The sequence below is a fragment of the Heteronotia binoei genome, chromosome 4, assembly GCF_032191835.1.
Source record: "Heteronotia binoei isolate CCM8104 ecotype False Entrance Well chromosome 4, APGP_CSIRO_Hbin_v1, whole genome shotgun sequence".
Classification (NCBI taxonomy): domain Eukaryota; kingdom Metazoa; phylum Chordata; class Lepidosauria; order Squamata; family Gekkonidae; genus Heteronotia; species Heteronotia binoei.
Window position 1 is genome coordinate 117,603,406 of NC_083226.1, and position 15,593 is coordinate 117,618,998.

At 40.9% G+C, this 15,593-nt stretch overlaps 1 protein-coding gene across 4 annotated transcripts in view; it reads right to left on the bottom strand.

Annotated features, from left to right (window-relative positions):
• Positions 1-15,593, bottom strand: part of CAST (calpastatin) — a 92,891-nt gene that overhangs the window by 67,984 nt on the left and 9,314 nt on the right. For all 4 annotated transcript variants that reach the window (XM_060235658.1, XM_060235656.1, XM_060235659.1 and 1 more), the window contains exons 2-3: positions 12,361-12,420; positions 4,220-4,291 (exon numbers count right to left, since the gene is read on the bottom strand). In XM_060235658.1, coding sequence (XP_060091641.1) covers positions 4,220-4,291; positions 12,361-12,420 — 132 coding nt within the window. The remainder of the gene's footprint in view (positions 1-4,219; positions 4,292-12,360; positions 12,421-15,593) is intronic.

A 15,593-nucleotide genomic window follows, 5' to 3' on the forward strand; every position in this document is an offset into this window, starting at 1 on the left:
AATCATTTATGAACAAGTTAAAAAGCATGGGACCCAGTACCGAGCCCTGCGGCACCCCACTGCTTACCGTCCTCCACTGCGAAGACTGCCCATTTATACTCACTCTCTGCTTCCTATTACTCAGCCAGTTTTTGATCCACAAGAGGACCTGTCCTTTTACTCCATGATTCTCAAGCTTTCTAAGGAGCCTTTGATGAGGAACTTTATCAAAAGCTTTCTGGAAGTCAAGGTAAACAACATCTATCGGGTCTCCTTTGTCCACATGTTTGTTCACCCCCTCAAAGAAATGCAACAGGTTAGTGAGGCAAGATCTTCCCTTGCAGAACCCATGCTGAGTCTTCCTCAATAACCCGTGTTCATCAATGTGCCTACTCATTCTGTCCTTGATAATGGTTTCTACCAACTTTCCCGGTATTGAAGTCAGACTGACTGGCCTGTAGTTTCCCGGATCTCCTCTGGAACCTTTTTTAAAGATGGGGGTGACATTTGCTACCTTCCAGTCCTCAGGAATGGAGGCAGATTTCAATGAAAGATTACAGATTTTTGTTAGAAGATCCACAAGTTCAACTTTGAGTTCCTTCAGAACTCTCGGATGTATGCCATCCGGACCCGGTGACTTATTAGTTTTTAATTTGTCTATCAGTTGTAGGACCTCCTCATTTGTCACCTCAATCTGACTCAGATATCCGCTTCCTATCTCAGTAGACATAATAATTAGTAACGAAGTTGTTTAGTTCTCAGCTTTTCACAGAAAACAGATTATGATGCTTTTCAAGGTGCCACTGCAGTCAAAAAGTTCTCAGGCATGTTATTAACTGCATAAGTATCTGTTCTGAATTCAAAATTGCAGCTTTTTTTGCTATTGTTTAATATGTTTATCCACTTCTAGCTGCAGTTACCACTTCGTCATTTTGGTATCTAGATTCTAATGGTGCTTCCTGGCAACATATCCCCCCCCCCTATGAATTATGAGGGGACACCCTTTTCATTGAATCTCACGAAGCTATCGTGTTGCTTACACCACCTAGTGGTATCATTTGCTTGTCTTGAGGTGCCACTAGTACACTTCTAAATGTCATTCTCTTACATTTAGGTGTTCAGGTTTGTAGTTGTATGCTTCTGTATTCTTCCCTTCCTCCATTTTTAGTTATACTCGGTGAACACCCAGGTTTTATTATGCATCTTGACTCTAACTGGTTCTTCCTGACAGTCAACCAACCCAGCAACAACGCCCCCCCACATAAGGCCAAAATCAACTGAACCCAAACCTGATTTCAAACTGCAACAAAGAGAAAGAATCATCAGGCAACCAGAGGAAGCAAGTCATAAAGAGTAACACAAGACTGTATCAGTAACACCAGCTGCAGGCCCACCCAGGAAAAAAAGGGCAAAAACACAAGTCTATATACGACAAAACAACACAGAGAAACACACCACCAATCCCATCCCCAGCAACCAGAATGGGGGTGGGGGAAGGAACTTTAAAAAAACCAATCCAACCGTGCAGCAAAAAAAAGCAACAGTATTCAGGAGAACCAAATCACAAGACATAACCCCACAACAGCAGCTGTCCACCTACCCCCAAGCAACAAAGGAAACACCAGTAAACTCTTTAAAAATATCTGTCAATGCCCACAAAACAGTAACAATAATTAAATCTACAAACAACCACTACCACAACTTGTGATCAGAAATTTAATCAAACAATTAGCAACAGTGAACAAAACACCCTAAGCCCCCCATCCAGCAACATGATAACAGCAATAATACAGTAATATTTTGAATAAAAGTACTGAAATATTTCTACAACAAGTTTTTAAACCCTACACAAAATTTTAACTTTTAAAGACTTGACCACCACCACCACCACCACCACCCCGCCCCCATCCCAAAAGAAAACCCGAACCCACCCCAAGCAGGCACTCACCCTAAACAGGACACTTTATAAATAGAGACCAGACGCTCTTTTAAAACCAACAGTTTGAATTCTGGGGAAAATTAAAAGCTGAGAAAGTTATTATTTCCACTGAGACAGGAAGCCGATATCTCTATGTAGTCCCAGGGGTTCTTGGGTCTCAAGTATTTTTGCAGTGACTTGTCTCTCAGCTTTGTTATCATAGATAGGAATGTTTCTTTCTTCAGATGTGTGCCATGCCACAACAAAGAACTAGAATAAGCACAGTGCAGTGACAGGTTTCCAAGTTACTTGCTTTTAAAAGACGACTAGAGGTGATATCCATGCAACTTATTGCCACATAAGTTAAGGTTCCCCTTGAGCAGCCTTGTTTTTTCATCAGTTTCTTTTAAAACTCGTGCCCCAGTTTCAGTGACAAACAAGTGGAGTGTTGAGGGATTCCACACAGGTATTTCTTCTGTGGGGCTGTGGTTCAGTGGGCAGATGCTTGACATGCAGGAAGTTCATGCTCCATCTCAGCTGCATGGCAATTCAATGCACTGGTTCTGTGCAGCAGTCCTTGCAGAGAGCCTGCACCCCAATTTTTGAATGAAAGAGATTATGTAGTTTGATTTAATGTACTGTTTGTGCCAATGGCAGCAGCATGGTAGCACAGGTTCTGCTCAGGGACATGGCACTGCCTGTGGAGGAGAGACCCCTGCAGCTGCTCTGCAGATTTGGGGGCTCTTCCTCAAACCCTTTGCTCCCCAGAATCAGTTTTCCCCACTGTTATTACAGTGGGAAAACTGACTGATTGCTTTTTCCCCCACCATTGGGAGAAATGGGCCTTTTTGGGTGCCCCTAGGATGGGAACCCCTGGTCCAATCTTTTTGAAACTTGGGAGCTATGTAGGGGAGAGGCCCTTGCAGCTGCCCTGCAAATTTCGAGCCTCTACCTTGACCCCCTGCCCCCCAGCCACACTTCATTATACCCTATTTTGCCATAGATTTCAATGGCCCATAGGGTATAATGGGGTCCTATATTCAGGACTACCTGGGTATATCTCAAATCAGATTTGGCTCCCAAATCTGCTTTTAGGAGATATACAGCCTCCCACATTTTTTAGATCCAAATACCCCCAAATCTGAAATTTTTCCAATTTTTTTTTCTTTTGCACACCCCTAATTGGGAAGTGTGAAGAGCCCCGTGGTGGAGTGGTAAAGCTGCAGTACTGCAGTCGGAGCACTCTGCTCACGAACTGAGTTCGATCCCAGCAGAAGCTGGTTCAGGTAACCGGCTCCAGGTTGACTCAGCCTTCCATCCTTCCAAGGTCAGTAAAATGAGTACCCAGCTTGCTGGGGGGAAAGTGTAATGACTGGGGAAGGCAATGGCAAACCACCCCGTAAAAAGTCTGCCGTGAAAATGTTGTGAAAGCAACATCACTCCAGAGTTGAAAATGACTGGTGCTTGCACAGGGAACTACCTTCTTCTTTTTTTTTAAATTGGGAGGTGTATCAAATTATACTTTCCCCCTTCCCAATCAGATGGCAATATACTCCGATCAGCTTCTCCAATCTCTTGCTCTTTGCAGATTCTCCTTCTTTAGGTGAATATTCATTTCCTCAACACTAATGTTGTTAAATCCAGTTGTAGCCCGTAATCAGTACCAGCTGGAGAGTGCACCAAGTTTTATCTTAGAACTTAACTCTATATAGGCAGAATACCTGAGGAACTTCTAATCAATAAAGTTGTTGCCTGATTCCTCCCAGCAGGGTGTCTTCTGTGTCATCCCCCTCCCATGGGCTGGTTCCCACTCCACGCACACAAGCCTTACAGGATTAGGTATGAGGGTCCCAAAACTGAAGCAACACACTAAGCTTATATTTCTCTTGGAGGGAACAGAGCAGTGCAGTCACAGACAGGGGACTAGATAGATGACCCCAGAAACAGCATTGGGGGGGGGGGTATTTTTAGGGGATGTAAGGAAAGGGAATGAACTATTTCAGTTTTCCACATGCCCCTGGTCTGTAGACCTAGACAAACACTAGGATGCTTTGTCATAGACCATAACCTAGCCATGCAGACAAGAAATATCAGCCTAAAAGTTAACTTTAGGGTTTCAGCAACATATGATACACACCTTAATATTTTAGATTCAATTTTGCTCAACATGACAGGTTGTTCAAATGCAGTGAAGGTGTGTCATCTCCTGAATGATTCATCAACTGAAAAGGTAGCCTTATTTTTAAGTCTGGTAATTAAGGATTGATGGCTTAATGTTTAGATGTATATGATTGACGAGCAATATGTAAAAACTGAAGTTACCTTACTGATGGAAGGTGTTCCACTTGTGTGTGTTTTAGAAGGTTCAGTGGTGCCAGTACTTGTAGGTTTCTTCTGTGAAACAAGAAAAAATATGGAAATAATTAAAAACTAAAATTTTAACACCTTGGAGAAAATACTGCATTAAATTTAGACAGGACATTTTCAGAATTTTTATTCTGTTGTCTTAATTAATTCGTTCTCTTAGATCTTTGGATTATATGGAAGCCTGAACATGAGTAACCTGGATACTAACTTTCTATGTGATTCAAAAATGTGTGCTTACCATGGTACACTTCTATGAATTTCACGCAGGTTCAGTTCAAGTTATTCTTCAAATATGTGAATGGCCTGTGGAATGTACCCTTACACAAGAGTGTGAGGTTCACACAAGAGTGAGCAGGGATGCATAACATGCAAACATTTACACAGATCAAAATCAACTTTGACTTAAAGTCACCCTTTCAATCCATAGATTGCAAATTGCAGACTCATACCATCTTAGCTTGCCTCTGGATTTTACAGGGAATGGAAAGGGGATTTTAACTCCTTAACCTCCATTTGGTTTCATTCGTCAAACCTTGTTTCCTGGCATTTCAAAGGGAAAAAATGTCCCAGGTGTCATTGTCTATCAGTAGTTCACCCAAATTTTCCCATCTATCTTGTAACATTGCTTCATTGACACTAGCTACCCTGATATCAGCCCCTACTCAGAGTTGCAGCTACTTGCTGGCATGTAGCCCAAATTGGTAGGGGGCTGCATGCTGTATCACAAGCATCAGTGAGTCACATATGGCCTCGGGGCCATATGTCAGCCACCCTGAGGAAAAAGCAAAAGGTAGAAGAAACCTGTTTCCAATCCTCCAAACCAAAGAATCAGCTATATTAAGACATATTGATGGATATAAAACAACTCATAACTGAGATTCATTGGAAAACGAAAGTCTGTTATTGATAAAAAGGTCCCTCAAGGCGGCTTCATGTCTTTGAAAACTGGTGATAAAATAGAATTCTGGCATACCACACAAGATAATTCTCATAACTTAGAGACCTTAACTGAACAGGATTTGCAAGTTTCATTCTTAAGAAACAATCCCTAACTCTTGCTGATCTAGAGATACTCTGCAAAATGTATATTCTTCCCAACTGTCTAATGAAAAATGAGATTGTTCCCAATTTTTAGTCAATGAGAAAAATCACCATAAGATTAACATGCTTGCTTTATCTCTCCCTTTAATACTCTGCTGTTATCTGGGAGAAAGTTATGAGCATTAACAAAAGGGCCAATAAAGAAACCTTTCCTTCAATCCTCCAAGCTCTTTGTGGTGATTGTAAGGAACAGACACAAAGTAACTGATAGCAGATAACATACTAGTATTATTTACTGATCAGTGACCAGAGTAGTTAAACAACAATTAACAATATTTCCATAATACAATAAATTAAGATTCCATAAAAATCAACAGAGCAAAAGACATCCCATATATAAAATTAACAAAGTTTAATAGGATACAACAACATAACTACTTCTCCATTGATGCATGGATAGATTTTGCTATTGAGCCAAATTCAGCTACCTTCTCTGTAATCTGATGGCATTTATCTGCTAGGATGACAGTAAAATAAGACTTTTCTGTTCTTCCTAGGAATTTTCATAGAATAAGAAAAAGCAGCTCATTTCAAAGACCTTTATAAAGAGGGCAATATAGAAAAACATACCCTATAATTTCTGCTTCTTGACTACCACAAGGGCAATTTTGTTCAATTTGCATACTTAGCAAACATTCTGTAAAATATGCCAGTTCAGCCATCAATCAGGAAAATAGCAGCCCTAACCATCCAACAACTTCTTTACATACAGAACTGACAAGCCATTCCCCTAGAATAAGTCCATCCTTGCTTAGGATAAATGTGCAGGTAGTTAACTAGAAGGCTGAACCTTTACGCATTATCAGACAAAGCATGACCTGGCTGCATTAGAATATATTCCCTTTTCCCATTTCAATGACAAAAGCACAAAGTACTAGTCATAGCAGAAAAATAGTGTTTCTGCATTAGAGAGAGCAAATGAAATGCTGACATGCTAGAGCAACTCAGAATAGGCTTGAGTCTGATGATAGCTACCAAAACCTTTTAACTATATTCTCAGTATTATCTACAGTCTCCCATTCCCAACAAGCCTATATTACCATGAACTGAAATTTCTTCATTAACAACTCATGCTATGTCTTAAGAAATTAATCACCACCATGGCTCTGGTACATATTTGGCAGTAAATGTGAACATTACTTTCACATCACAATTAGTAAACTAGACATGGACCTCAAGAAGCTGGGTTCATTCTCACACCCATCAATTTGGATTCACTGGGCAATGCCACCCAGGTTTTTGTATGATAAACAACATGTAATTATCTCACAAGTTCTGTTTCCATTCTGGGAAAATGGAAATTATAATGTCTTGTAATAAAGACATGGGAAGGAAAAAGATGAGAAATATTGTAACATGGTTCATACCTTAACAGCACAATCCAGTCAAAGATAAAGTCCCTGAAATTCCATTGGTCTCAAATAGAAACCTCTGAGGATTAGGAATTCTTCACATTGGCTGGATTGTAAATTATTCCAAAGCATCACAAATTATCAATAACAAATATAAAAGTTTTCATTTATGCATTAAACTCCATATCAAGATCTCACTTCTTAGACAAACCATCTAGAAAACATGCTAAGAAATGCCACTTCTGATTGCATGCTACACTTCTATGAACAGAAGTGGTACAATATTTCCACAAGCATATTATGTCTGATGTTCAATTTAAGTGCTGTGACTGCTGAAGCATCCAAAAATTTTCTTGAATATGCATTTCTGAAGTTAGATGTTTGGCTCCTTAGACTGGCTTATTCATTTCAGTATCCTTTATGTCCACTGTTGAAATGCCTTTAATTATTGTCTACATTTTGTTTGTAGGCTACAAATGATCATCTTACTTGGCTAATAACACCGATTCCTGAAACCACAAACAATAGAACTGAACTGCACTCAGTACTCAGGAAGCAATTTCCCCCTTCCCTTTCATACCTCATCACTGTTCTATCACAGTAAATGCAAAAATGCTTAGCCAGCAATTTCTGCAGTAACCTCTACATAAAGGAGATTTCCTGCCTTCTCAAATCAATCTGATTTTTGATACAGCAATCTAGCTTACCTGTCCACATTGTGCTTTGTAGCTTTCAACGTTATTACAATCTAGAATTGCAGTTCAATAAAACTGTGAGCCTGGTTATTAGGTTGCATTTTCTTTGCCAATACTCTCTTTGAAGCTATCATTACTCAGTTCAGCAAATTAAAATATGCTCACTGAGCTGCAGGAAAACCAATCCTAAAACTTCTGCAGTACTTTACAATTATTACAAAGAGATTACCAAGTACTGTACAACTGAAGCACTAAAAAAATTGGCACCATACTAGGCTTCACAATCTCCAGGTCCCAGTGGGGGATCCCCTGGTTTTACACGATTCCTCCTGCCCCCAGCCAGCTGGTTGGCAGGGAAAGCCCCGCCCTCACAGCCACCATGTACCTCTAGAGTGCTGGCAGGTTTAGAAACCTGCAAACAGGTCCTGTTTTAAAATGTGTGTGTGTTTCTGTGTCTGTGTGCCTTTAAAGTTGAGCAAGGAAGCAAGAAGTACTTCAAGGGCCAGCAGCAGCTTCCGTTTGTTTTGCTTTCATTTTCAGAGCAAGTAACCAGACCCAGTAAGTGTGTGTGTTTGTGAGAGAGAGAAAGAGAGAGGGAGGGTTGCCAATCCCCAAGTGGGGGCAGGGGATTCCCTGGTTTGAGGGCTAGGGTGGCCATAATATCTGCAGGCCAGCCAGGGACACCTTGAGGGGGGGAATGATGTGTGTGTGCGCAGCCTGTCGGTCACTTCCGGGTTCCTGTCCTGCATCTCAACCTGTGTTATTAGTGACAGGCTGCTTCGGCGGGCCGCTGCGCCGGTCCCCTGGGTCCCACAACGATGGGACCGATGCCACAGAGACGGGCTCGAAACACTCTATAACCCCTCAAAAGAACAGCATTCTAGCTCGCTTCCCCCGAGCCCTGCCGCCATAAGCCTCAAGGGGGCTCATTTTGCGGTATCTCCCGGCGGGAGGGTGGCACCTGCACGGGACACATATCAAATGAAAGAGGGGGCACAGGGCTATCAGAAACAGCCGGCGGAGGGAGTCGGGAGCCCACCCCACTGGGGGATCCACACCCCGAAAGTGATGAAGGTGGCGCAGATAGAGCCAACAGAGCAAACGGGGGTGGACACTTGCCTATTAAACACAGACGGTAAGAAAGGAAGGAGGGAGGGAGGGAAGGAAGGAGGGAGGGAAGGAAGGGAGGAAGGGGGTCCAATTCTATGAAACCCGAAAGAAGGTGCCCCTATCCTTCATTATTTCTAATGGAGGGAAGGCATTGAAAAGGTGTGCAGTCCCTTGAAATGTGATGGCCAGAACTCCCTTTGGGGTTCAACTGTACTTGTTCCAACCTTGCTCATGGCTCCACCCCCAATGTTTCCTGGCCCCACTCCCCAAAGTCTCCTGGCTCCACCCCCAAAGTCCCCAGATATTTCTTGAATTGCACTTGGCAACCCTACACCATACTGGTTCTGCAGCAAGTAAAAAGAAAAAGAAGAGCTGGTTTATATACCCAGGTTTTTTCTACCCTAAAAACAGCTTACAATCGTCTTCCCTTACTCTCTTCACAACAAGCACCTTGTCAGGTAGGTAGGGCCTAGAGAGTTCTGAGAGAACTGTGACTGGCAAAAAGGTCACTCAGTAGGTTTCATGCGGAGGAATGTGAAATCAAACCCAGCTGTCTGCATTAGAGTCCACTGCTCTTCACCACCACTACCATCAACACAGGCATGTCATTACAATTTTAGATTAGGGTACTCCCTTTTATTAAAAATGTAAGAAAGTAAACCAGGTAAGCAAATTTCATGGATCAGCCATGTATTTCAAAGAATTATGCACAAGCTTGTACACTTCTTTTTAAGTACTAGTTTTGACAGACTAGAAAATCTCTATTTCAGGAATAGAAATGATATAATTAAAATGGTCTGTCCCTAACTCCCACCATTACCACCAAATGTTCTCTTTCCAAATCAAGGAGTGAATTTTTGGCATGAAACAAGGAAAATGGACTTAATTGTCCGGCTAAAAGTGGAAAACAGTATATAAAGAAATTCATCATCCATTATTCTCCAAAAAGAACATATGCTATTTTGCTATAAACAAGTAACATACAAATTATAACCCATAAAGAGTCAATGTGCTTATAGTAATTACAGTGCTGGACTGGGATGTGGGTGACCTAGGCTCAGATCTCCACTCTGTCATGGAAGCTCACTGGGTGACCTTGGGCTAGTCACATGCTCTCAACCTAACCTACCCGAAAGGGTTGTTGTTAGAATAAAATGGAGGAGAGGAGAATGATGTAAGCCACTCTAGGTTCCCACTGGGAAGAAAAATGGAGTAAAAAATAAATTAAATAGAATGTCAGGTAAACAGCCAAAGAAACTCCAAAATTAATTCTGTCTACCATCATAAAGCAGTCTACTAATGAATTCAACTTTGCAGAGTTTTCTGAAAAACGAAACAGAGGCCTCCTAAATTTTCAAGGAAGGCATTCTATAATGTGGGAGATGAACCACAGAGATATCCTAAGATCATGTAGTGGCACATCTGCCTGCAGGAGAATCAGCACTGAATAGAGGAAGAGAGATAATATGCAAATTCGAACTGGGAGAGATGGTTGTTTGATTAAGTGGGCGAACAAGGAGAAAACCAGAACTAGGATTTTAAAATAGGCATTTTATTAGCATGAGAATTTGCCCTGGATAAAAACTGAGTTGTAACACTGAGATCAATTAGGTTTCCAAACTGTCTTCCAAGATAGCTTCATGTAAGAGTGTATTACAAGACTCAAGCCTAAAGGTTACTATAGGATGGGTTAGAAAAGTGAGGGTGGTGGAGTCCAATAAGAGAACAAGTCTCCATATTATTTAGAGAGAAAGTATTCTTAGCTGCCATACTCATCATCTTTTCAAATAAACCTGCTGGTGGAGGCTGATAAAGAAAGATTTACCTATTAAGGTTAGGTATACCTTAATTTATATATAAATGGGTTTTATTTCGTAAATGCACTAGGTTGTTAAATTGTCAGAATCATTGCAATACAGCACTGACTCTTAACAGCAATTTGTGCACGTCCAGTCTCTGAATCTTCAAGAACTCAAGTAGAGTACAACATCTTCCTTTATGCCAGTAGGCTGAAAAAATGTTAGGCAATGAAAGAAGTGACTTGAAAAGTCAGAGAGGGTGCATTACAGCAGCCCTTGTTCTTTAGGCAATACAATACGTAGTCATCTGTCTAATAAGAGACAGAAGAGCTCAACTTACAAGGAAATTGCCATTTATTCAGGAAGTTTCAAAGGCTGAGTTGAGATTCTGGTGACATGATGGCTAGTGTGCTTGAAATGTCATTCCTAGTCTTTTGAACTCAGAGATAATTGTTAAAACAAAGCTGTTGGCTTGGGTTTACCTCTGTACTTCCTTGTGCTTTCTTCCTCTCCATGCTGCTGAAATTTAGATCGTAAACTTTCTATCTTTTCTCATTTTTGAAATACTATAAAATATCATGGAAGTATAAAGGAATGTTTTAAAAGAAACACTTTATCGTAATTTCTAGTCTTCTCCTATCACACATGTAAAAACAGTACTATTTAAAATAGCCTACCTCACACAGCATCTGAACCTGTTAAGGAGACCACCTTTCATATTTTAAGGATAAAATTAGAAGTGAGGTGAGGTGAGTGTGATCTTAATATCAGAAGAAAAATGCAGAAGAAAAGAGCTGAACTGTCCTTTGCATCACCTTCTCACACTTAGTTGGCCACACTGCTTTCTCTCCCAGGCTACATCCAGAAGAAAGCTAAGTTGGGAAAAAATGCTTGAGGTAATGGAGGTAAGGAACAGAAAGGGGAGGTTCTGGTCACTCTGTATATGCACCCTTTAAAATTAGACTTCCAACTGCCTTTAAGAATGATGAAGACACGTGACTAAACTAACATGGTTGCTGCTATTACACCTTCAAGTCTCTTTTGCTTTTCCATATTATCTTCTATTTACATGGGTGAGGAATTTCAAAGAACTTAATGCTCAGAAATGTTTTTGTTACTACAGTACAAGCAGTCATACAGCACTTATTAATAGAAGAATGCACAGATCTGCACATGCAGGGGTGGCCCTAGGATGCACAGTGCCACAGGCAAGCCCACCATCTGCTGCCCCGCTGCCTGCACCCTTCCACTCCCTGGAGGTGCATCTGGGAATGGGGAGGGCGTCCAGGTGGCTCCCAGCTTCTGTTCTATGGCACTCACCACAGAGAACTTACACGTCGGCCAGTTGGCTTCACTTCGCCTCCCTTCTGGTTCAGGGAGGTGCAGCAAAGCCAGCAGGCCAGCACACAACTTCTCTGTGGTGAGGGCCACAGAACAGAGTCTGAGAGCCTCCCGGGCATGCTTCCCCACCTTACTTCACCATGTGTGCCCTCAGGGGGCGGAAGGGGGCGGAGGTGGTGTATGGCACTGCAGGGCAGCAGGGGTGGCCAGGGCATTTGCCTAGGGCAGCAGGAGGGGGAGGGTCCAATTTGGTATCTCCCTAGCTCAGCACCCTAAGCAAATGCCTAATTTGCCTAGTGGCAGGGCCACCTCTGTGCACATGCATGCTTTCAGGAGGTTTACTCAATAAAATAAAAATTTATTGCTAAAATTAAGATCAACTCTAACAATGATTTGTTTCAGATAGTGGATTCAAATGTGGATGTTGATTCACAACAAAGCTTTTATAGAACATCCTTCAAATATAAAATCAAAATAATGCCAGATCATTCATCTGCTTCCCTTAATGTTATCAGAGTGTGAAACCAGACATTTTTTTCCAAATCACAATTTGTTAGTGAAGATCAATAGTAGTATTCAATAACTACCATCTAAAATTATAAGATTTTTTTTAAAAAACAAAAGAACTGCAACTATATGTATACAGTGTAATGCTTTAAGTTAGAGCTGGTTATTGCAGCATATTGCTTTGTACTTACCTCTGCTGCTTCTGTTCCTTTTTTGTCTCCAGATGCTCCACCTGCATTTTTATCACCATGCTGGGGTGGGGGGGGGGGGGGAGAAAGGTCAAATTATTAAAAAAAAAATCATGTACCAAAGATATCAGCTAAGAGCTAGAAAACTACACAACTAGTTTTGTATGCCCAATGAATCTATGGACTTTGAGGAAACTCATGTACATTCCAAGACAAACAGTGTCCCCAAGGACTGTTTCAGGCTGAGAAAGTCAACCTCAGCGTATGCTAGCTCATAAGGGTCACTGTGAGCATAAAATGGAGGGTGATAAAACTTTGTATACAGTCATGAGCTTCTTTAGGAAAGGCAGGATTGAAAACATGATAGCTAGACTAATTATTTTTTCTTCACACAAAAATTATGCCTATAAATAATTCATTTTTATTGTTACTGGGCACCACTGAAGTAAGAGCTAGATCTGCTTCTGGTCATTACATTTTTGTTGCAGGGAGAAGCGTGTTTTTCACTATCCAATAAGGTAGCCTTTTGCAACCCATTTATTTCTTCATAAATAAAGTTCAGGGGGAACCACTGATAGCCAAGCCTGCTGTCTCTCCATAGATTTGCTAGTTTTCCTACAGTGACAAAATGACTAGTTCCCAGCATGTTGTTCTACACAGATACCCTTACAACTATTTTATACAAAAACTCAATACTTTCAAATTTAAGGAGGACCTTTAGTGGGGTTGCTAGCCTCCAGGTGGAGTCTGGAGATTTCCTGCAGTTACTGCGGATGTTTAGGCCACAGAGATTAGTTCTCCTGGAGAAAATACCTGCTTTGGGGGGTGGGTTCTGTGGCATTATACCCAGCTGAGTTTTCTTACCTCCCTAAACCCCATTCTCCAACACCATATCTCCAGAAATTGCACAACTCAGTAATCTTAGCCTTTAGACATCACATGGATTTTCTAGAAATATAGTCATTGTGCTTTTAGAAGCCTCACATTGTCTCCTACAAAAACTATTTTTATAATCTATAATCATGAGAACAACAACAATTTCTCTAGTCAACCACAATACATCTCACAACATTAGTTCAATATAATATAAACTACAGGCCTAAGATTGCCAAGTCCTGTCTTGGATCTGGCGGGGGGGGGGGCTCCTGGGTCTTCCCCAGGATCTTCTGTTGTAAGCACACAGTGCACTGACATCACCTGGAAGCACCATCATCATGCAGTGACACTCTAGGTTTTGGGCAAAACTCAGTGGTTTTGAGCCCAAAATTTACCATAGAGTTTTGTCCCAAACCTAGAATGTCGGTGGCATGATAATGTCACTTCTGGGCATTGTCACTGCAGTGTGCCTCAGGGCATTTGTCAGTGGGCTTTCCCCCACTAGCCTCCTGGCCAGCAGTGGGGAGGAGCTTGCAAAAGAGGGAAACCCCCATCCAGACTGTGGGGCTGGCAACCCTATACATGCCTTTATAGTCAATATATGTAATACTGAAAGGGCCCCTTCTAGCCCTTTAGCTAGAAGGGCACTTTAGCTAGCCCTTCCTAGCCTTTTGGCACTAAGAGAAACAACCGAAATCTCCCCCCCCCCCCAATAAAAGCCAAGCTGGCATACTGGGTTACTGTGGTAATAGTGGTATTTAGATTAACTATTTAACACTTGACACATAAAATTAACCTTTTAACATTAAGCACATTAGCTCAAATTTTGGGTCAATAAAGGAGAGACAGTAGAATAGGGCAAGCCCACCAAGACTTCCTTCATCTCAAAATACAAACACACATAGGGAACAGAAATTGACAAACAGCAAGGCAGTGACATGACAGCACTGAAAAAGAATGGGGTTGCACATATGCCAACATTATTGAAAAGATGTGCTTATCTAGCTAAACTGGTGCCAAACACCACACTCTACCTACCCCTTCCAATTAGTTTCTCACTGCTCCATACTCCTGCTTAGTTGCTACATCCCTGTTCTCCCAACCTCTATATACCTCTCTCCAAATGATGTCGTGTCTAAGACAACTGGATATACAGTAGCCAGGGATGACAACTTACTTCTCTCTTTTAGGCATTTCAGCAGTAAGCCTCCATAATCAATGTAAATTAATTCATATCCATTTGGAGACTGCAAGAATTTTCTGCAGATCTAATAACAGCGTCGTCTTGCATGGCCTAACAACCAGCAAGAGACCAAGAGCAGGGCATGGGGGTCCACTCCTGGTGATGTCAAGATGTTACTGCCAAGGAAAACCTGGAAGTGATGGCAATCCTCTTTAGGAACTACTAGAAACTTTATGGTGAAAACATAAAGGGGGAACTCTAAAGTAATGTCACACCATTTGTCTCTTCTTCTTTACTACCAATATGAACAAATGCTAGCATACCGTTATGGTACACTATATCTGCCTAGGATAGCTCCCCTAAACATGACTCAAAGACATGTTCTTACATCCATATACCTCTCTCGAGTGAAAGATATTTGATTACTCACAGCCAATGTGTAAATGTTTAATCAAAAGTAATGTCTTTTGGAAATTCTAATTATTTAGCAATTCATTTATTTAGAATTTCTATGCAGTCTCTCAGTAAACCTGCCATAGACCACTGAACCGCTTAATATAGCAGTTTGCCTATTAAAAGTAAACTAAAATTATGTTTAAAATATTTTGTTATACATTTAGGATGGTTCATTCACACATACAAGTAAGCATTTGGTGATATAGCTGTTCAGTGCAAACAAGCATGTGTGAGCTAGTGCATTTATTGATTCTATACTTCTGCACTCCAAATCTCACTGATATCACTAAGATTTCACAATACAAAAAATACATGCATACAATAGTTAGAATGTGCTGCATCCAGTGATAGAGTTTTCTGTCTTTTTATTTCTGAAACAGTGTTCTTCACTCCATTAAGTAAAGGTTTCCTTAGATAGATAAACAATGTAAAATCCAAAGTCCAACAGACCTCTGGGTATTGATTTTAGTATTTTATTTATTTTATCAAATTTATATCCTGCCCTTCCCTAATGGGCTGAGGGCGGCTAACAACAGTTAAAAACATAGAATATTAAAAACAATATACAGTAAAATCAATTCTACACATTGTATATGAAGTATTGTATATGAAGTTACATCTTTTATTTAATTAAAAATACTTCATGAAAAATGTTATCTAAACAAATACATCAACAAATAGCTGTCAAGCAGAATAGTATTTTCTGATTTAACCATAGTTA